The sequence below is a fragment of the Salmo trutta genome, chromosome 28 (assembly GCF_901001165.1).
Source record: "Salmo trutta chromosome 28, fSalTru1.1, whole genome shotgun sequence".
NCBI lineage: Eukaryota > Metazoa > Chordata > Actinopteri > Salmoniformes > Salmonidae > Salmo > Salmo trutta.
The window spans coordinates 16,514,079-16,536,954 of record NC_042984.1 but is presented as its reverse complement, the minus strand read 5'-3'; the positions used below and the strand labels follow the sequence as shown (position 1 = coordinate 16,536,954).

Genomic DNA, 22,876 nt, shown 5'->3' with positions numbered 1-22,876 from the left:
CTAAGAAGCAGAACGATAATTAAGAGTTTAACCCTGGCATTTCAGCTGCAGCTCATTCCTCTGTTTCCACTCCCTCTCAAAAGCTAGGCTGCAACAACACTGATCAACAGAACAAGAGATTTGTATTTTCATGTGTATTAAAGGACCTTAAACAGGGTAGTTACATAGGCATGTATGGTAAAGCGTAGTACTATATAACTTCAGTATAATTACACTTTACCTGCATGTAATGCATATGCATTAGCCACTGTAATGTGGAACAAAAGTTTTATTTAATCCAGATGCCAAATCTGTAGTAAGTTGCGTTGCACATCCCATGACATTAACACAAACATACAGTACCAGTCAAAAGTTTGGACACACCTACTCATTCAAGGGCTTTTCTTTATTTTTTACTATTTTCCACATTGTAGAATAATAGTGAAGATATCAAAACTATGAAATAACACATATGGAATCATGTAGTAACCAAAAAAAGTGTTAACAAATCAAAATGTATTTTATATTTTATATTCTTCAAAGTAGCCACGCTTTGCCTTGATGACAGCATTGTACATCTGTAAATTGTGATCTGTTCTCGGGTTAGAGCTGGCTCCTCTGCTTCTCTTGGATTCAATAATGGCAAAGGATTAGTTGTGTTGCAGGCCTCAGAAACCACAATGCTGTGATTTGGAATATAAATAAAAATCATTCACCATTACAGATTGGTCTTCAAGTTGTCCCTGGAGCTGGCTTGCTTGTGGACCAAGTCAATTGGAATTGTACTGCACAGCTGTGGTCAGACATCTATGATATAAATCAAAAGGATCAGCCCAAAAATATGAAACACTTCAAATATCAATGGATTCCAACCCCGGGAAGTGGGAATATAGGGACCCAGATGTGGATTTTAGAATTTAGTATGTCTTTCAGGAATTTCCCATTGCATGTCGAAACATATCAATTTACTTTATAATTATCAAACTCCTGAATCCTGCTTACTGTATTTGAAAGCCATAATGACTCACAGGCACCCCCCCCCCCCCCCCCCCCATACCAAAGAAATGTTGCAATGGTAACCTTTAAACCTTAAAATAAAATTAAAATCATAAAAAAAAAACAGTGTAGAAATATGACCAGAACACAATTACACAATAAATTTTGGACATCACATCGTTACCCTGAAGTACAGCACAGCACAGCACAGCCATTCACTAAATACTCACCTGAAATGAATTCACTCAACATGGAAATTACATATTATATACAATTTATTTTCTGGCTAATAGTAAGGTCATCAACAGTCCTGATTGATATTTGGCAGAGAGCTTCTCAAGGTAAACCATTATTTTTTTCCCGCTGCAATTTTTTAGATTTTCACAATGATTTAGCATTCTCAAAAATGTTGAGTGTAAAAACAAGAAAAGAAAGAACATTAGAAAAATGTCAACTAAATTACAATCTTGGTACTCTTTGATCACATATCCAAATAAACATTGATAGAGAAAATTCTAATTGTTTTAAAAGGGCACACGAAGAGACAATTTCCTGAGAGTGAAACTCTGTGCTGTCATGACAGGATTGGTCTCTGGCAGGGCAGGGCTTGGAAGTAGAGAAGTTTGCGTAGAAAGTTAAAGGAACCAGGCATCTGTTTGTAGAGGCCGTTGGCTGAGTTTTCTGAAACTTCATGGCTTACCTGAACACAAACAACATGGAAAGCTTCATAAGAGAATAAAATTTAGTATAATTAAAAGTAAATACAGCAGTATTTTAAAAAGACAACAAACTCACCATCATTAACATGGTGACCAGGTCATCAGTGGCAGCATTCTCTTCTAAGATGTTATCCAGTGTCTCTACATACCAGGAGCCAGCCTGGGTATCTCTCCAGGAGACGTAACCTGTACAAGTCACACCGACAAACAGCCATCAGAGCGACAGACACACTAACAACACTTTCTGGGATTGATAACCACAAAGATTTACTGTATTTGACAGAAACACACAAACGTGCCCCCCCCCCCCACACACACACACACACACACACCTGGGAAGGTGGAGTAGGACACCAGTATGTCGCTGGGTGTGGGTAGTGTGGCCTTTGCGTCTGGCTCATCAGACTGAGTGCTCAGAGAGTCACTGCTGGAGGACATAGGCATTGCGTCTGTCTGGTCACCTGTTCCTCCAACACAAGGCCTTGCCTCGTCAGGAGACACCTCAAAGCCTGTGTCTCTCTCACCTGCCAGACCACAACGTACAGAACGTTAAAACAAATGACTCCAGCCGTTCTGGGTTTCTCAAACGAGAATCCTGTGTGATGACTGACAGAGCGAGACTAGTACCACTAGTCCCCAAATACTTCCTCCACTGTCGGAGATGTAACCCAGTGTACAGACTATTATTTCAACACCTTCATAACATTGTTGTTACAGTGCTGCATAAGCAGTAGTAAGCAATAACTAAGCATAAGGAACTATTATAGCTAGTGAAGTTGTCTTACCTCCCCCACAGGCCTGGATGAAGAAGATCTTTGGCTTGCCCTGTAGGGAAAGACAGTTCTGACCGTTCAGGTAGTTGGTAATGTGCTGAACTGGGACATTGGGCCCATCCACTCCATGCACTGCACCGGGGAAGCGATTGTTACACACCTGAAAATATGCATTGAAATGGAATAACATTATTCATCTCCTGAAAGACAAAAATGCCTACACTTTCTATGCATTTGTAAAAGGATAGAAAGAGTCTTACCTCTGTCCCATGTGATAACATGATCACCACACAGCAGTCAAACTGTGAATGATCCTTCTTGGACAAAGCCGAAAGCTCCTGCTTTATTTGCTGAAATATAGTGATTAATGTAAGCATTGGATCACTTGGCCAGTTAAACATGAATATTTATCAACTAAACTAGTAGGCTAAACAGGAAGGTAGCTGAGGACATCCTCACCTTTTGTTTCAGGTTTCTCTTGACAAGAACAACAAAGTTCAGAGATTTGAATCTTCTTTCCAGTTTTTCACAGTCTATGTTGGACCCTGTGCGCTTACTCAGCTCCGACTTAGGCTCAAAATCGCCATTGTTTATGATCAGGCAGTGTCCACAGGGGTTGGCATCCATCTTATAACTCTGAGAGAATATGAAAGTAAAGCACAATGATTCCACAGTATATCTAAACAATCAAATTTGGAAACTGGTTGGACTCAAATTTAAACTTGTTGCAATCTTGACTAGGCAAGACACAGAGTATGTGGAAATATCACATTTAAATACGTATTCAGACACTTTAATCAGTACTTTGTTGAAGTACCGTTGGCAGCGATTACAGCCTCGAGTCTTCTTGGGTATGGCGCTACAAGCTTGGCCCACCTGTATTTGGTGAGTTTCTCCCATTCTTCTCAGCAGATCCTCTCAAGCTCTGTCAGGTTGGATGGGGTGCGTTGCTGCACAGCTATTTTCAGGTCTCTCCAGAGATGTTCGATCGGGTTCAAGTCCAGGTACTGGCTGGGCCACTCAAGGACATTCCGAGACTTGTCCCAAAGCCAATCCTGCGTTGTCTTGGCTGTGTGCTTAGGGTTGTTGTTCCATTGGAAGGTGAACCTTCGCCCCAGTCTGAGCACTTTGTAGCAGGTTTTCATCAAGGATCTCTCTGTACTTTGCTCCGTTCATCTTTCCCTTGATCATGGGCTAGTCTCCCAGTCCCTGCCGCTGATAAACATCCCCACAGCATGATGCTGCCACCACCATGCTTCACCGTAGGGATGGTATTAGCCAGGTGAGCGGTGCCTGGTTTCCACCAGATGTGACGCTTGGCATTCAGGCCGAAGAGTTCAATCTTGCTTTCATCAGACCTTGATAATCTTGTTTCTCATGGTCTGAGAGTCCTTTAGGTGCCTTTTGGCAAACTCCAAGCGGGCTGTCATGTGCCTTTTACTGAGGAGTGGCTTCCGTCTGGCCATTCTACCATAAAGGCCTGATTGGTGGAGTGCTGCAGAGATGGTTGTCCTTCTGGAAGGTTCTCCCATCCCCACAAAGGAACTCTGGAGCTCTGTCAGAGTGACCATCGGGATCTTGGTCACCTCCCTGACCAAGGCCCTTCTCCCCCGATTGCTCAGTTTGGTCAGGTGGCCTGCTCAAGGAAGAGTCTTGGTGGTTCCAAATTTCTTCCATTTAAGAATGATGGAGGCCACCGTGTTCTTGGGGACCTTCAATGCTGCAGACATTTTTTGGTGCCCTTTCCCAGATTTGTGCCTCGACACAGTCCTGTCTCGGAGCTCTACGGACAATTCCTTCGAACTCATGGCTTGGTTTTTGCTCTGACATGCACTGTCAACTGTGGGACCTTACATAGACAGGTGTGTGCCTTTCCAAATCATGTCCAATCAATTGAATTTACCACAGGTGGACTCCAATAAAGTTGTAGATGCATCTCAAGGATGATCAATGGAAACAGGATGCACCTGAGCTCAATTTCGAGTCTCATAGCAAAGGGTCTGAATACTTACATAAATAAGGTATTTCTGTTTTAATATATTTGCCAAAATTTCTAAAACCTGTTTTCGCTTTGTCATTATGTGGTATTGTGTGTAGATTGATGAGGAAAATTGTTTATTTAATCCATTTTAAATAAGGCTGTAACAGAAAAAAATGTGGGAAAAGGGAAGGGGTCTGAATACTTTCCGAACGCCCTGTTTATAGCATATTATGTGTTATATTATAAGTTAAATTCAACATAACTGAGAAACAACAATTCCTTTAGAGAGTACTGTCAAAAACCACAATAGGGAACTGATGCTTCATTTAGCCTACAGTAAATAGAACCAAAAGGCAAGATAAGTTACCTGAATACTGTCACGTCTAACTCTTCCTGTTGCCCTGGGTTTTCCAAACGCCCTTTCAGGGGCTGTAATAAGCATGTAATAAACATGGAATAAACATCTCCACATTTATACTTCAATATGCAGACTCAAACTCCTTACAGATATTTGATGTGGACACTTACAGTGGCAAGAAAAAGTATGTGAACACGTTGGAGTTACTTGGATTTCTGCATAAATTGGTCATCAAATTTGATCTGATCTTCATCTAAGTCACAACAGTAGACAAACATAGTGTGCTTAAACTAACAACACACAAATTATTGTATTTTTCTTGTCTATATTGAATACATAATTTAAACATTCACAGTGTAGGTTGGAAAAAGTATGTGAACCCCTAGGCTAATGACTTCTCTAAAAGCTAATTGGAGTCAGGAGTCAGCTAACCTGGAATCCAATCAATGAGACGAGATTGGAGATGTTGGTTAGAGCTACTTTGCCCTATAAAAAACACCCACAAAATTTGAGTTTGCTATTTACAAGAAGCATTGCCTGATGTGAACCATGCCTTGAACAAAAGAGATCTCAGTAGACCTAAGATTAAGAATTGTTGACTTGCATAAAGTTGGAAAGGGTTACAAACTTATCTATAAAAACCTTGATGTGCATCAGTCCATGGAAAGACAAATTGTCTATAAATGGAGAAAGTTCAGCACTGTTGCTACTCTCCCTAGGAGTGGCCGTCCTGCAAAGATGACTGCAAGAGCACAGCGCCGAATGCTCAATGAGGTTAAGAAGAATCCTAGAGTGTCAGCTAAAGACTTACAGAAATCTCTGGAACATGTTAACATCTCTGTTGATGAGTCTTCGATACATAAAACACTAAACAAGAATGGTGTTCATGGGAGGACTCCACGGAAGAAGCCACTGCTGTCCAAAAAAAACATTGCTGCACGTCAGAAGTTTGCAAAAGTGCACCTGGATGTTCCACAGCGCTATTGGCAAAATATTCTGCGGACAGATGAAACTACAGTTGAGTTGTTTGGAAGGAACCCACAATACTATGTGTGGAGATAAAAAGGCACAGCACACCAACATCAAAACATCATCCCAACTGTAAAGTATGGTGGAGGGAGCATCATGGTTTGGGGCTGCTTTGCTGCCTCAGGGCCTGGACAGCTTGCTACCATCGACGGAAAATTGAATTCAAGTTTATCAAGACATTTTGCAGGACAATGTTTGGCTATCTATCCGCCAATTGGAGCTCAACAGAAGTTGGGCGATGAAACAGGACAACAACCCAAAACACAGAAGTAAATCAACAACAGAATGGCTTCAACAGAAGAAAATACGCCTTCTGGAGTGGCCCAGTCAGAGTCCTGACCTCAACCCGATTGAGATGCTGTGGCATGACCTCAAGAGAGCAGTTCACACCAGACATCCAAAGAATATTGCTGAACTGAAACAGTTTTGTAAAGAGGAATGGTCCAAAATTCCTCCTGACCGTTGTGCAGGTCTGACCTGCAACTTCAGAAAATGTTTGGTTGAGGTTATTGCTGCCAAAGTAGGGTCAACCAGTTATTACATCCAAGGGTTCACATACTTTCCCCACCCTGCACTGTGAACGTTTACACTGTGTGTTCAATAAAGACATGAAAACGTATAATTGTTTGTGTGTTATTAGTTTAAGCAGACTGTGAAGATCAGATCAAATTTTATGACAAATTTATGCAGAAATCCAGGTATTTCCAAAGGGTTCACATACTTTTTCTTGCCACTGTACATGGAATGGGTGTGGTGGGCATAGGCTTCACTGATTGAGTTGGATAGACAGGGGTTACCACTTGAACAGGCTTGACAGTGTCCATAGGTGAGTCTGTCAAAATAGAGCAGTCCAGAGCAAATATGAGAATTTCAGAGGTATGGACCGATATTGTAATGAATGACTACACATGCCTACTCACAAACTGGTAAAGGCATAACGACTGGCCGGACATGGACAGGCTGAGGTAGAGGCTGGTTCTGTGGTTCTCCATCCAGTAGGAGCTCTGCTAAACTATGCTGCCCTGTCTCGTGAAGGCACTCTATTAAAGCTGGGAACGCCAGACTCCCGCGGGTCTCCAGGTCTCGAACCAACTGCCTGGCCTGGTCTTGTCTGATCCCTGAGCTCTGAAATAGAGGAACAAGGTATGTGCTTTTGAGAACTGAAACAGTGGCATATGATGCATGGTAATAATTCAGGTAACTTGTTCATAGTCTCACACACCAGACTTCGCAGTGCGTAACAACATGGGATGAGAATAGCCTAATCATGATGATGTTTATCATGAATCGGGATTCTTTCAAAACAGACAATAATAGTCAAGAAGCATATCATCACACACTACCTTTATCTCGTCGATCATGTCTTGAGTAAAGATTCCTTTTGACAGAAGTCCATGATACATATCTGACGGGTTCAGGTCTCTCACGAGATTGACCCTATTGCGTTGGAGAATCCTTTTGTGTCTTTCCTCCATTCTGTAGGCTTAGGCTTTATGAAGCATGGAACAGGAGAGCTACAATGACTCTGTGGCGGAGAAGAGAAATTACCAAATCAGTTTACAATAAGTGTTCTTAAAACATATGTATTTACAAAGACAGTCCCAGTACTACAAAATATCAACGATCAATACAAACAGCAAACAGGCAGAAAAGAAGATGACTTTATTGTCCAATTGAACGGAAATTGCTTTATCCCAACCCCTTCAAAAGACACACATACATACACAGTTTGGAGTGGAGAGGTCAGAGCAGAGGGCGTGGGGCCCATGGAACACCTGGGATATAGGATTTCGATACTGCGGTTGCCAACTCACATTCCAGCTATTGTTCCCACGGCAGGCCCAGGATTTGAACTGGCTGGCTCATGAAAAACGGTGGAAATGTACCTGCCTAGCTATAACCATCTAAAAATTGTGTTTTGGACACATTGGTGGGCCCAAAAACACATATTTTGAACAATGTTGAGCAGTTATTTCTCAATTCAACTCATTATAAAAGTCACGCTGGTTTGGTTCCTAGAGTAAACGATAAACGGTTTCCGTTGCCAACGTTTTGCAACGGAGTACGACTAATGAATACACCTCTAGCTAGGTAAAGCGTTAAGTTACATGTTATTGAAACGATGTCGACCACAGAGAGCTACGCGGAAGTCCTGAGTTTTAAAATACCAAAAAAGGTTTATACAGTTGTCGTAAATGGACATAAATAGAATACACAAACTATAATGACAAGCAGTGGTGATAAATGTTTTGTTTTTTACCAGCTCCGTGTGATCACTCCCCACTCTTCTCTGTACTCTCCTATAATTTTTCAACGACTTCCTTGTTTACATCACACTCCCTCGTGATTGGTGGATTGTAAAAGACTGTAACTCCCACAATGCCTTCGGTGTCTCTGGTCCCCCATTCGCACTCACTGGATGCAGTCCCAGCAGGTTATCAGTTAAGGAGGAGAGAGATGACATTAGAGAGCTCAGATGATGCTACAAATTACACATTGTCCATGCTTTCCTTTCGCAGATAAACAGTGACAATGTTGAGGAATGTGGCAGAAGAATAGTTGATCCAGACAGATTCTTGAGGTGCGTGCATGGTGTTCAACAAGGTAATCTGGATAGCTAACTAGCTAGGTTAGCTATCCATCTATTCTAAATTGATTGCAAGGCAAGGTGGTGAATTCAAGTCAATGGCAATTTAATGCATTTGTTCTGTTTTGTAACTTTCATGTGGCAATTATAATGATATTGCCTACTAACGGCTGTGTTTAGACGGTTATCTAGTTGGGTCTGTATATGTTTCAAATCTGGCCTTTACCAATGCAAATTAATTTACCTACACATCCCGTCAGACAGATGTGTTTACCCTGACTTTTGTTGTTGCTTTCCCGACAGAGAACATGGCAAGAAGAACAAGGATGTGTTTGACATTTCCTGGTATAGTGGTTGTCTGTCTGCTTCTTCTGGTTGGCTTAGTGGAGACAGCCAATGAAGTAGACCCATACAATATTCTTGGAGTGACCAAAAGTGCAAGCCAAACTGAAATCAAGAAAGTGTACAAGCGCCTAGCTAGGAAATGGTAAGAACATTACTTACTCTTTCTGTTCTGGGTGTCAGAACTCAGTGGATATATTTAGCACTAGACTATTGACTGTTTACAAAAATGAATGGCCCATTGATGCATTGTCTTTCCTTCATTTCTGTAAGGCATCCTGATAAAAACAAAAATGAAGGCGCTGAAGATATGTTCATCAAGATTACCAAATCTTATGAGGTAAGAGTGTATCCGATATTCACCAGCATCAAAACTTCAGCAGCCTATTGTTACTTTCGTTTTACGTTAGTTTATTTAGTGAATATTTTCTTAATTTTCTTAAAAATGCATTGTTGGTTAAGGGCTTGTAAGTAAGCATTTCACGGTAAGGTCTACACCTGTTGTATTCGGCACATGTGACAAATGAAATTTGATTTGAAATGCATTATTCAGAAAGGAATGCTCCACCCTCTGGTAACAATATCCATGTGCTTTCTACCCAAACTCTTTAAGATCTTATCCAACGAGGAGAGAAGGGCCAACTATGACCGGTATGGACAGACTGATGACACCCAGCCGTATGGTCATGGTCACTACGGTCATGGTCACGACCAATTCTACTTCGATGAGTCCTTCTTCCACTTCCCCTTCAGCAGCAAGGGCAGCCAGGAGTTTGCTGACAGCAAGTACGCTCTGCACTTCAACCAGTATGTGAATGACGTGGTGCCTGACAGCTTCAAAAGACCGTACCTGATCAAAATCACCTCCGACTGGTGCTTCAGCTGTATCCACATTGAGCCAGTCTGGAAAGAGGTTGTGCTGGAGCTGGAGGCCTTGGGTAGGAAATAACGAAATGCATTACACAAACGAAAGTTACTCAACGACTTCACCGTCCATATGACATAATATTACGTTCTAGTAATTTAGCAGACACCGTTATCCTGAGCAACATACATTCAGTGCATTCAACTAAAGTAGGAACAATAACCATAGTGAGTCTTTGTATGGCTGATTATGTGTGGTATGTGTTAGGTGTGGGGATTGGTGTGGTGGACGTTGGTTATGAGAGACGTCTGGCCAATCACCTCGGTGCTCACCGCACCCCGTCCATACTGGGGGTCATCAACGGGAAAGTGACCTTCTTCCACTACGCTGTGGTGAAGGAGCACCTGAGGCAGTTTGTGGAGGACCTGCTCCCTCAGAGACTGGTTGAGAAGGTAAATAACAACAGCAGCAACAAACAGCATGATTTCGCAAATTCACAATAATTTTTTTGTGTGTATGTTTCAGGTTACAGACAGGAATGACCTTCAATTCCTGAACAGCTGGCATGAGCAGAACAAGCCGCACGTGCTTCTGTTTGACCAAGTGCCTGTAGTCCCACTCTTGTATAAGGTAAGCCATTGTCTAGACTAGTCAGTCTGGCATCAGTTTAAACTTCCTCTGAGAGAGCTGGTCTGACTATCACTTATTGACTTCCTCCTGGAACATAGGTCATCGACAACTGCTTTCTAATACTTGGTTTTTTTTTCTCATCTTCCGTAGCTGACTGCGTTCGCCTATAAGGCTTATGTTCAGTTTGGGTACGTGGACCAGGGTCTCTCAGATACTGCCAACCTACTGAAACAGTTCAACATTAACACCTACGCCCCCACCATGCTGGTCTTTAAGGAGAGCGTAGACAAGCCTGCAGACATTATTCAGGTAGTTACTAGATTTGACTACTTTTCCACCAGACAGTTTAATTGAATAGTTAAATAGCATTTGAATACCCGAGTAGTATCTGTATTACTGATGTTTATTGATTATATTTAGAGGTGCTGTTTTTGTTGAGGTAACAACTGTTAATTCAGCTGATTAGATACAAGGCATTTTATTAATATCTCCATGTTGTTGTTCTCCTCTTCTAGGCTAAAGGAATGAAAAAACAAGTCATTGATGAATTCATATTGAACAACAAGTTTCTCCTCGTCCCTCGACTGGTGAACCAGAAACTGTTTGATGAGCTTTGTCCTGTGAAGCAGTTCCACCGACGCAGAAAGTAAGATACTGATGCCATTTGTGAACTTACAATTTATTTGTGAATATACAATCTCTGTAGAGCCAGGTGACATGATTGATTATTTTACTTCTATAATTGAGGTATACACATTCAGCACACTCTAAAGGTTTTAGTGCTGCAGAACGAACACTAATGTCCCCAAACATCTGCCTTTCAGGTACTGTGTCCTGCTGATCACTGGTGATGAGGAGTCCTATACCATAGGAAACCAGGCCTTCCTCTCATTTGCCTACACCAACACTCAGGAGGTGGTGAGATTTGCCTATGTCTACCAAAGACTGCAACAACCACTGTGTGATACTCTGCTGAAGACCAAGGACAGTACACAGCCACCACAGGTACGTTTATGCCATATTGAACATGAACTTGTTAATGTGCTCTCCTTGGATTTTTTGAGAGCTTCTGGTAGAGGTGTCTGTATAATGAGCCACATACACGCACACACCTCTCTCTATTATACTTTATAAAAATGTAAAATCACCATTCCCCAATACTATAAGCTCATGTGGAAGTGTGTTCATGTGTGCCTGCATGTGTCGCTCCGCAGGTGCTCATCCTGGAGCGTCGTAACGCGGCAGGAAAGGTCCTGTACAAGGAGGTGGCGGGCGGTTGGAATGGAACCGATAAGAATAAACAACGTCTCTTGGATGAGCTGCAGAGGCTGCAGAAAGACCCCTCCATCCTCAACCAAGACGCAATGCTGCCGGAGCTCAACAATGAGTTTGCCTCTGTGGGTTGAGTTCCTGACTACTGAAAAGTACTGTATGTAAAAAAAACAAGGCTGCCCTACTTTATGAAGAGCAAGGATAATGATGTGGTAATTAGTACTGTGTCCAGAAATAAGATACTTGTTGGAATGTTCTTTTGTAGGATTCCAAATCTGCAATGTTTTTTTTTTTCATTTTTATGATGGGTAATACAGTACAATCATGTAAGTGTGTTGTTTATGACTAGGCAGTAAATATGTTGTTTTAAATTCCAGATGTTTCTCATTCGATGGATCTATACAGCTTATGATTACCTCACTGAAATCATTGATGATGTTCTTCACAATAATTGGTAAGTTAACTCTTATTCTCGATGTTAGGTAAAAACATATGGAGATGTGGACATAATAAAATGGCCCATGCCAATTCAACAGATCTTTCAAATAATGATAGTTCTTCAGTTGTTTGCTTGATGTTCTAGTCAATAACTGCTTATCAGTGTTATAATCAAGATGAGTGTTAACACAGTTTGTCACTAGCCCCCCTTGTATTTAGATATATCTGTAATATGTTTCAGCAGGCGTGAGATGATGCCCCTGCTGTCGTTGATCTTCTCTGCCTTATTCATCCTGTTTGGAACTGTGGTGGTTCAGGCTTTCAGGTAAGATGGAGAACCAGTGATTCTGCAACTCAAACGTATTACCTTGGGGGAAACTGCTTGTTCAGACTTATCGTCCTGCTTTGTGTGATTTCAGTGACTCTAGTGAAGACGGCAAATCCAAACCGAAGGCAAAAGATGGCGCTACGGCAGAAAATGGATCACCGGGTAGCAGCAGCACCTCAAGGCAAGACATTTTAAGCTTCAGTGAAAAGATTCAAGCGGTGACTGAAATATGTATATTTTTTTAGCTCTGACATATTTTAGGGATTGTAGTTATGTTTTCAGTCAATGCAATAAATACAATTGAGTGGTTCTATGCTTATCATGTTTTTGTGATTTATAGTCGCCCACCGAAGAAGAACTTTGTGGAGGTGACGGAGCTGACTGACATCACGTACACCAGTAACCTGGTGAAGCTGAGACCAGGCCACATGAACGTGGTGCTTGTGCTCACGGACGCCTCCAAGAACGTCCTGCTCAGCAAGTTTGCCAAAGAGGTCTACTCTTTCACTGGGTGAGCGCATGATCCCACATGGTCTGGTGTTTTGAGGGCACCGTATAGCTCCGCATTGACATGATTGGTTGACAGTAGGTGGGGGCGGGAGGTCCTATATAAACACAAACTCACTTCCTTGACAACTTCCTTCACAATAGCTCTGCGAAGCGCAAGAAGTATGAATATCCTGACTTCTGCAGAGGCAGTATTGCAGTAAATGCTGTATGGCCACTGCAGACGTCGGATTGACCATGCAGCACCATTTAGGGGTGTTTTTATGCACGACACGAAGCGGAGTGCCTGGATACAGCCCTTAGCCGTGGTTTATGGGCCATATACCACAAATCCCTGAGGTGCCTTATTGCTATTATAAACAGTTTACTAACATAAATAGAACAGTAAACAAGTATTTTTGGGCCATACACGTGGTATATTGTCTGATAGACACACTGCTGAAATGCTGTTTCAGCCAATCAGCATCCAGGACCCAAACTACCCTCTGTAATGGTGTATATAGTGATACATAGCATTGTACTTATAACATGAGTATTCATATGTGAGTGTTATGGAAAGCTGCCTCTTTGGGGGGGTTGACAGAATCCAGCAGTTGTAACATATTTATAACCAACATATCATATCCTTTCTTTTTGCCCCTAGGAGCCTGACGCTCCACTTTTCCTTCTTGAACTTGGACAAGCACAGTGCATGGATGGAGACACTGCTGGAGTTCGCCCAGGATGCCATGCAGATAGACACTGACGAGGACGATGGCGCCCGCCACAAGATAGACTACACGGGCTACATCCTGGCACTCAACGGCCATAAGAAGTACCTCTGCCTCTTCAGGCCTGTCTACACCGGGGAGGAAGGACCCGGGGGCGCCACTGGGGGAGGGAGAAGGTCTGGGTCCAGAGAGGACCACCCACCACGCAGGTCTATGCCCAGGTCCCGCTCCACTGCCACACTGCAGATCCACCACAAACTGGACCGCCTGGGGCTGTGGATGGAGAGGCTGATGGAGGGAACCCTTCCCAGGTACTACATCCCTGCCTGGCCTGGCCTGGAGAAGATCACCGCCCCCAAATAGGGGGGAAGATAACAGGACTCCTACCGAACATCCTGACTTGCGGGCAAAACTTTTGTGAGGTTTGAAATTAATTACATGCAAAGTCAGGATTCAGGCCTAAATGGACACGTACCAAAGCTATCCGTGTCTAAAAGCCAAGATTCCAACGTGTTCTCATGGCAATGTATTCAGGGGGAGGCTAATGTATGTTTTGAGTGCATGCACTGGGACATAGTTTGAAGAAATGACTTTCAATAGTGAGGTTGGCTTGACTCATTGAGACAACTGGACTACATTCATCTGCCATCTCATGTTCTGCTGGAGTTAGCTAGATTGGTCTTTTTTGCACTTCAGATATTTATTTCTTACAGAAGTACTATAAAGTAGGATCGATAGAGGGAGGGTACAGAATATTGTGGATCTAAAAGCAACAACCGTTGAACAATTCCTAGATCACTTTCCTTTTGGGATCCCTTCCTCTGCATGCTGTCATAACAGTTACATAGTTATAATATCTGCTGCTGTTACAACCTCGAGATGAGCTAACTTAATCACTGTGGTCATAAGTAGACTCCTGCCTTTTTAAAACCATCATCCATGCTATTCATGTATGTAATCTATCAGATTGTGCTCTTATATTAGCTTCACTGTCTCAATGGTGATTGGTCAGTTCTGTGAATAGAGATGCATGTCTCTACTAGATCTATTTTGTTGACCATTTTGATCGTTTCCTGAACTTAAGGCTTATTGTTGTGCAATATATAATGGAACTACAATGCCTTCCATTTCCCCTGGCAGATAATATTTCATGTTTATCCTTCTTCATGTAGACATAGGCTATTATTGAAAAATCTACACAACATTATTATTGTGCTTTTTGTTACATGACCAATTGCAAGCTTTTTACATTAGTGTATTTTACTTTTTATTAAATGTTTTACATCACATAGCCAGTGGCTTCAGTGCGCTCAGTTGTTAGAGCGTGGCGCTTGCAACGCCAGGGTTGTGGGTTCCATTCCCACGGAGGACCAGTATGAAAAATGTATGCAATCACTACTGTAAGTCGCTCTGGATAAGGGCGTCTGCTAAATGACTAAAGTGTATGTAGCAGTGATATAGTGTATGTTGAACAACATTTCATGTGACATCTATTTTGGAATAGATAAGGGCAGAGCAAATGCAAATTAAAAAACAACTTAACTGTGCTTAAACCAATTTATAAGCATTAAACTCTGATATTGTCGTCATGACAATAATGTAGTTATATTTAGAAATGTAAATGCTGTACATATTCTACCTTCTACCATGTTATCTGTACATATTCTACCTTCTACCATGTTATCTGTACATATTCTACCTTCTGCCATGTTATCTGTACATATATTAACATCATACTATAATATATCAAATGAGTTTTTACATGCATTTTATAATAACATGGTCATATCATTCCTCAATACTGTTGTTTATTTGATTATAAACATGTTTTTGTTACAAAATGACTATACTAATAACCCTGGTACAATGTTGACAAAATAAATGTATCTGATTTGCAGATGTCTCAAAGGTTCTGCTACAGTGCATATCCTCTTGCTGTGTGTAATAAATGCTTTATGTTCATATGTTACAGAGACATTCTATTTTTCTGCTTTACCACTCCTTGTTTGGTGTGATATGGTCACACCGGTGATTAACCTCTGATTACATATTGAATCCGTTCAGTAAAAGTGATATTCTTCCAATTAAGTATGTGCATAACCTCATCACATAATTAGTCATAATATTTTGTCTTTGGAAGGACACACATCATTTCAAAGAGCAGGTTGGCGGCAGTCAGTGCTGTATTGCCTGCAAAAACAATTTTTTGGTGTGTTTGAAATTATACTCAAAGTAAAACAGATTATTCAATGTGACAAGAGTCATGATAAGTACAGTACCTGTGGTGTCATAGGGTGGCGACACCTCCACTAAATCACACCCCACCAGGTTTAGGCCATGGCATCCCCGGATGATTTCTAGTCCCTGGTCGTCACACACACAGAGAGGAAAACATAACACCACCCTCTGTGTCAGCAGCTGCCTCCATCTCATATCTGGATTATAACACAGTAACAACTAAATATTCTACCAAATGTCTGTAAAACCACTAAAACAAAGTCAGGTATTTCCTTACTTGTATGGATGTGAGGCCTGCTATCTCTGGTGTGCCTGTTCCAGGGGCGAAGGCTGGGTCTAAAGCATCGATATCAAAGCTGAGGTACACTGGACCCGTCCCCATCTGAGTCCTAACCGCAGACATGAGAGGAGCCAGGGACTTGAACCAACACTCCTCCACCTGAACCACACGGAATCCCTACAGAGCATACACACACACACACCGAGAGAGAGAGAACATACACACACAGAGAGAACACATACAAACATTTATGTTTTTCCTACGCATGCCTTTCCTGAACCCTTTTCTGTAGTTGGTATTCAGACTTAGGTGCGTAACGGGCTTTGCAGGTGTGGTTCCCTTGCGAGCGCTGAATAAATGTAATTCCACTGCTGAAAACCCTCCCAATTGCTGGCGAACAAATTTTCTTGTGGTTTTCATCCCAATAGGGTTTTCAGTACATTTATCTTAAGCCATCCCTTTAAATAGGGTGTACCTTTCATTAGAATTTTGTCGACAGACTAGAACACATTGAGAGAACGGGTTCAGAAAATAGGGATCAATGGAAGAAAGCCATCTAAATAAATATATATTCTCTCTGTTTCAACACCAACTGGTAGATTTAAAAAATACTCGGATCTTATAGATTATATAGGAACATTTTGGGGTTAGGAATGTATGTTTGAATCATTTACTATAATGCGCATGAAATATATTGATGAATCAAAAATACAGTGGTTTGATTCATTCTGAAAATTGCCACATTCAGTTCTTTAACCCATGGTAATGTTGGAAGATTAGTGTATATACATTTATAATAGGGAGAATAGTGTACAATAGTAGGCTATACCCTCCTATTGCATGCACAACAATGGAACTGTGTGATGACACAGCCAAGTATTGCACCATGTGTCGGGTTCAAACTGTTAGGGCTCAGTCTGCGCTCCGCTCCATAACGATTTAATTAGCCTATATGTCTTTCATTTTTTATATTATCAACTGTTACTAATAGAGCCCCACAGTGGAGGTGTCATAATATCCATAGAACGTAGTGATCAAACAGGGAAATGGTTCCAATAGTTTTTCCACCATTTCCATAGTAGATTTTAGAAACACTTAAAATAAGGGCTGTGTTTCGTGTAGGCTTAACCTGGTGTGACGTTTTGATAACAATGTAAATCTCTCTAGGATAAGGTGACTTTTTTATCAATATATTCGGCTCTCTTTACTCTCAGATTCGAAAATGCTAATAAGCATCAAGGTAGATGTCCTGCGAGACTACAAATCCCTGCAAGCTCCTGCACGACACCTTTGCTAACAGGTATTGTGTCAATTTAAAACTTGCACAAGACAGTTCACAGAATTGTCCATTTAAAGAAATGTAGCCAATTTATTAATTACTAAATTTAGCTTACATTAGAGATCCTTACCTTTGACTCGATTGAACAGTCTTGTCCAGACCATCATGGCATTTAAAGTTTTTAATAATAGCCACATTAGCAGGTAATTAGCGTTTCATTATGGGGGGGTAAATACAGGTGAATATATTGATAAAAGTCACCTTGTCCTAGAGAGTTGTACACAGTTATCAAAATGTCATGCTAAGGTAAGCCTACCCGAAACACAGCCCTTATTTTAAGTGTTTCTAAAATCCCCTGTGGAAAAACAATTGGAACCATTTCCCTGTTTGACCACTAGGTTTTATGGGTATTATTACTATTACTGTGGTAGTCTATGATCCTCAGCAACGTGGTGTTTACAGAGGAAACAATTGAAGGTAAACAAAACTATGTAATTAAATGTAATGATAATGTAGAATATACCAACTGAAGGGAACTTCGCAGTTGAATATGAGTTATTAGGCCTACTGATAGTGTTATTTAAAATGATAGAAATAGGAAACGGGGTAGCCTATAATTAAGACATTTGAGAGTGTACATACCTGCAAGTTAAAAGGCTGTACAATTAAAATTCTGCAAAATGGCACAGCATTTCATAAACTTCACGTTTGTCTCCAGTGATTATGAGGTAAAATATATCTAAAACAAGTGTCATTTATATTTGCAATTCCCTTACCCAAACAGATTACTTATTTACCTAGCACTTATCAATAGCTCTTATGAAATTGTAAATTAAAGTGCATGAAGAAGTGTTATATCTATCGGGATTTTTTTTGGTAGATGTAAATGTCACGTCCTGACCAGTAAAAGGGGTTATTTGTTATTGTAGTTTGGTCAGGGCGTGGCAGGGGGTGTTTGTTTTGTGTGGTTCGGGTTTTTTGGTTTATGTTCTACATTTTCTATTTCTATGTGTTTATCTAGTTTTTCGATTTCTATGTTGGGGTTTTGGAAGAACCTCCAATTAGAGGCAGCTGGTTGTCGTTGCCTGTAATTGGAGATCATATTTAGTTGGGGTTTGTTTCACTTGTGTTTTGTGGGTGGTTGTTTCCAGTATAGTCTGTGCACCTTATTGGACTGTTTTCGTCGTTTGTTTTGTTTAAGTGTTTTCCTTCAATAATAAAGAAGATGATCAACATATCCGCTGCATTTTGGTCCACTCCTTACGATGAACGTTACAGAACCACCCACCAAAAGAGGACCAAGCAGTGGAAGAAGGAGCAGCAGGATAAATATTTAGAGTCGTGGACATGGGAGGAAATATTAGATGGAAAGGGACCCTGGAGGCAGGCTGGGGAGTACCGGCGACCGAAGGAGGAACTGGAGGCAGCAAAGGCAGAACGACGGAGGTATGAGGCATTATATCCTCCATTTCAGGAGGGGAGGAGGCAGCCGGGGGGGGCACACGGGTAGTTTGGCTGGGCCAGGGGTGAGCCCTGAGCCAACTCCCCGTGCTTACCGTGGGGAGCGTTTGGCGTGGAGAGCACCGTGCTATGCGGAAGTGCGCACGGTCTCACCCATCTGCACGCACAATCCGGTGCGGTCGATACCAGCCCCCCGCAAGTGCCGTGCTAGAGTGGGCATCCAGCCAGGGAGAAGTGTGCCGGCGCAGCACATCTGGCCACCAGTGCGTCTCCTAGGCCCAGGCTACCCTGCGCCTGCTCTATGCACGGCAGCCATCATTCCTCAGCACAGCCCAGTTCACCCTGTGCCAGCACTCCACCCGTGCAGGGCTACAGTAACTACTCAGCCAGGACGGGTTGTGCAGGCTGTGCGCTCCAGACCTCCAGTGCGTCTTCAAGACCCAGTGTATCCTGTTCCTGCTCCTCGCACTAGCCCTGTGGTGCGTGTTACTGTTCTGGCGCCTCCAAAGCCAGCCCCACGCATCAGGCCTCTAGTGCGCCTGCCCAGTTCAGTACGTCCTGTTCCTGCTCCTCGCACTAGCCCTGTGGTGCGTGTTACTGTTCTGGCGCCTCCAAAGCCAGCCCCACGCATCAGGCCTTCAGTGCGCCTGCCCAGTCCAGTACGCCCTGTTCCTGCTCCTCGCACTAGCCCTGTGGTGCGTGTCAATAGTCTGGCGCCTCCAAAGCCAGCCCCACGCATCAGGCCTTCAGTGCGCAGTCCCAGTCTAGAGCTTCCGGCGACAGTTCCCCGTTCAGAGCTTCCGGCGACAGTTCCCCGTTCAGAGCTTCCGGCGACAGTTCCCCGTCCAGAGCTTCCGGCGACAGTTCCCCGTCCAGAGCTTCCGGCGATGTCCTACAGCCCGGAGCCTGCAGAGACGGCCCACAGCCTGAAGCCTGCAGAGATGGCCCACAGCCCGAGGTCTCCAGCGACGCACCTCAGCCCGAGGTCTCCAGCAGTGGTCTACAGCCCTGAGCCTTCAGCGGGGGTGGGCAGGTTAGAATGGGGACTAAGGCCGGAGCCAGAGCCACCTCCGTAGTTGGAGGATTGGGGGGAGGGGGGGTGGTGTAGCACAGGAGCCGTCGTGGCCACCCTCCCTTCCCTCCCTTTAAGTTTGGGGTTATTTTTTGTGGGGTTTTTGTTTTGAGGTGCATTCGGAGTCTGCACCTTTGGTGGGGGGTACTGTCAAGTCCTGACCAGTAAAAGGGGTTATTTGTTATTGTAGTTTGGTCAGGGTGTGGCAGGGGGTGTTTGTTTTGTGTGGTTCGGGTTTTTTGGTTTATGTTCTACATTTTCTATTTCTATGTGTTTATCTAGTTTTTCGATTTCTATGTTGGGGTTTTGGTAAGACCTCTAATTAGAGACAGTTGGTTGTCGTTGCCTCTAATTGGAGACCATATTTAGTTGGGGTTTGTTTCACTTGTGTTTTGTGGGTATTTGTTTCCAGTATAGTCTGTGCACCTTATTGGACTGTTTTCGTTGTTTGTTTTGTTTAAGTGTTTTTCCTTCAATAATAAAGATGATCAATATACCCGCTGCATTTTGGTCCACTCCTTACGACGAACGTTACAGTCAAGATCAGAATACAGCGTATCTGCAGACACACCTCCGCCACGCCTTCAATTCAAGGTCAGAATACACAGAGAGAACAAAGTGCATAAAAAAGGAATAACGTTCCATTTACGTGCAGTTAACTCAGGTCGGAATCGGGGCCATTGAGAGATATTTTAATCATATATAATGTTTATTATTTGACCTATTTTTTTTACTTTTGTGAATGTTTGTGTCGCCCTAGGTGAGGACAACCTCTATGCACAGTGAAGTGAGTACCTGTGCTCGGCTCCACTCATAGGCATCAGGTGAGTAACCTGTACCACGCAGGCCTATCTGGACGACCCTCTTGCAGTCTAGCAGGCCCTCCTCCACACAGCGCCTGAAGGGTGTCCCATGGCCAATCTTCTCCCCCAGGACTACGTCACTTGTGTCGGCATGAGCATCCACATGGATAAGACCCACAGGGCCGTGTCTGACAAACACAGGATACAAATGTACTGTTTCACAAACATCGATTCAGCCCAGTCCTGTACCAGAAATTGAGCTAAACAGAGATTATCCATTAAAAGTTTTTTTTTTTTTTACCAAATCTAAATTATGTTAAATGTCATGTTATTGAGGTGTCCAGACACTTTTTTTGCCAGTTCACTTGGTTTTGAGAAAATTACCTGACCGGCGATAGACTTCCTCAGGCTAATTCCGCAGTATCGGGGCAGTGATGAAACATGAACAAAGGCTCCAGAAACACCCACATAGGTCCTTTTAGAAACTGAAATGCTCTCAGTATAGTGATGCAGGTCTTTAAATGTTGTAGAAATTGTGTCATTGCGAACTTCTGCCTATTTACATTCCATTATGTTGGACTTGAACGCTACTTTTTTGTGTGCGAGCATGGACGTACTTTCTATCAGCACAATGGGGGACAAGAAAACGCTTGCATGCTCGCACACCGATACTGCAGAACGAGCATGAGGAAGTCTATCCATGGTGGGGTAAGTTTCTCAAAACCAAGTGAAATCGCAAAAAAAAGTCTGAACACTTCTATAACGTGTCATCTACATTAAAAAAAATTGCAAACCTGTCCTTTAATCTGCCCAGGAAACTGGCCCTGAATGTATTCTAGTCATTCTGGCATTTTACAAATGTAGGGCTACTGATACACTACTTACTTCTCAGCAACTGCTTGGAGAATAGGGTATGCTATGGTGTGATCACCACCTGTTAAAATAACGAATAAAATGTATCCTATCCAGTTAAACATACATCTTAACTTTAGTGTGTCATGACAAAACTTTGTGACAGTAACCTTTGTACTATAATTGTCAGGAAGGTTCATAAGCAGAGCAAAGATTAATCATTCAACGTTAGCCTAAATGTGTGACGAGGAGAAAGAAGAAGCAGGTGTTGTTTTGAGGCACATCTGAAAGGAATATCGATCACTGCTGAAATGTAGTTAGTAGGCATTTGCTATAATGTCCAAAATCCCTTTCCTCACATCTCAGATTGCATAGTGTAGAAATGGGTACTCCTCCTCACCCATAGTAAGGGGGATACAGCCTGTGGCCAGGATTGTACGGTAGGCCTCCCGGATTCGTCTGCAGGTGTCCTTTAGGTCATACACGTTGACGTTGACGTCCCCAATATCAGCCACCATCAGAGACTCATAGGGGGCTGCCCGGGTGCCACTGTTATAGGCCCTCAACAAGGCCGACTCGGCTCTGATCTGACGGGGGCCAAATCTGTAAAGGACCATGCATTGTCCTACTTTTAAATAACATTGGTTGTAACAATCAGAATTAGTTTGACACATGCTCACAACTGAACAATCACTAGATTCATTCATAAATTAAATGTGTACATTATACTACAATGTACAAATATGACTCAATTTGTTACAGAAAATAAAAGGTAAAAATGTACATCTACTGCAAATGTGATAATGGATTTCAAATAAATTAGTACAGCCTGCTATGCTCGTACGAGTACAGTATTGTACAGTATTTGCATAGATCAGTGCAGAAGTAGGCTACCTTGTCCCAGGTCGGTTGGAAGTACCAGTATCGATTGGAACACCAACAAATGCTGCATCAAGTCCATCTGCGGTCTCTTGGTAAGGTAACTTGCCCATTGTAGCAATTCCAGAGACCCTCGCTACAAATTCGGCGCTTGGGGGGACATTGTAGCGCTTTCCTGAGCAAAGTCGTGTAGGGGTGAAACATGGACGTCGCCTGTCAAGTGTCTTGTTGCACACTGCTGAAACTTCAGAAAAAGTATCGGTAATTCTTATGCATGACCGCCGTAACGTTCCCCGAATGTCAATTCGACTCGTTTTCAAAAGAGACAGCATACTTTCAATAGATATAACGGCGTAGTGGTTGGCGACTTTTGATTTCAGCTTCTGGATTCCGGGGCTTGTTTTTTGGGTTGCGTTTACAGTTCCACAGATCTATTAAGTACATGGATTGACTCGACAGGCAATTGGCCAGTGTTTTGACCTATGCTTTCATGTTTAT

General features: G+C 42.6%; 3 protein-coding genes across 9 annotated transcripts; 1 reads left to right on the top strand and 2 right to left on the bottom strand.

The window, feature by feature from the left end:
* Positions 1-1,232: 1,232 nt before the first annotated feature.
* Positions 1,233-8,183, bottom strand: LOC115165630 (caspase-9). Of its 5 annotated transcripts, none has more exons than XM_029718869.1 (11): positions 8,096-8,177; positions 7,179-7,360; positions 6,756-6,960; positions 6,557-6,667; positions 4,816-4,877; positions 2,927-3,103; positions 2,728-2,817; positions 2,480-2,627; positions 2,027-2,218; positions 1,771-1,880; positions 1,233-1,675 (listed from the first exon to the last, which is right to left on the bottom strand). In XM_029718869.1, the coding sequence occupies exons 2-11, from the start codon at positions 7,308-7,310 to the stop codon at positions 1,550-1,552; spliced, it is 1,353 nt and encodes a 450-aa protein (XP_029574729.1). In that variant the 5' UTR covers positions 7,311-7,360; positions 8,096-8,177; the 3' UTR covers positions 1,233-1,549. The 5 variants fall into 5 exon arrangements, with proteins under 5 accessions (XP_029574729.1, XP_029574728.1, XP_029574727.1 ...); XM_029718868.1 differs by having other exon boundaries at positions 7,556-8,166; XM_029718867.1 differs by having other exon boundaries at positions 7,560-8,165.
* A 1-nt stretch (position 8,184) lies between these two features.
* Positions 8,185-14,879, top strand: LOC115165628 (dnaJ homolog subfamily C member 16-like). Of its 3 annotated transcripts, none has more exons than XM_029718865.1 (15): positions 8,185-8,416; positions 8,726-8,909; positions 9,038-9,104; positions 9,378-9,702; positions 9,897-10,081; positions 10,155-10,259; positions 10,410-10,568; positions 10,775-10,905; positions 11,084-11,264; positions 11,474-11,656; positions 11,909-11,985; positions 12,214-12,294; positions 12,389-12,478; positions 12,638-12,808; positions 13,448-14,879. In XM_029718865.1, exons 2-15 carry the CDS (start codon positions 8,731-8,733, stop codon positions 13,875-13,877), a joined length of 2,364 nt encoding a protein of 787 aa, XP_029574725.1. In that variant the 5' UTR covers positions 8,185-8,416; positions 8,726-8,730; the 3' UTR covers positions 13,878-14,879. The 3 variants fall into 3 exon arrangements, with proteins under 3 accessions (XP_029574725.1, XP_029574721.1, XP_029574724.1); XM_029718861.1 differs by having other exon boundaries at positions 8,187-8,416; positions 12,211-12,294; XM_029718864.1 differs by having other exon boundaries at positions 8,187-8,439; positions 12,211-12,294.
* Positions 14,880-15,300: 421 nt separating this feature from the next.
* On the bottom strand, positions 15,301-22,833 carry agmat (agmatinase (putative)). Its single transcript, XM_029718872.1, has 7 exons — positions 22,394-22,833; positions 21,900-22,102; positions 21,533-21,581; positions 20,640-20,835; positions 16,030-16,209; positions 15,794-15,878; positions 15,301-15,704 (listed from the first exon to the last, which is right to left on the bottom strand). The coding sequence occupies exons 1-7, from the start codon at positions 22,708-22,710 to the stop codon at positions 15,628-15,630; spliced, it is 1,107 nt and encodes a 368-aa protein (XP_029574732.1). The 5' UTR covers positions 22,711-22,833; the 3' UTR covers positions 15,301-15,627.
* Between the last annotated feature and the right edge of the window lie 43 nt (positions 22,834-22,876).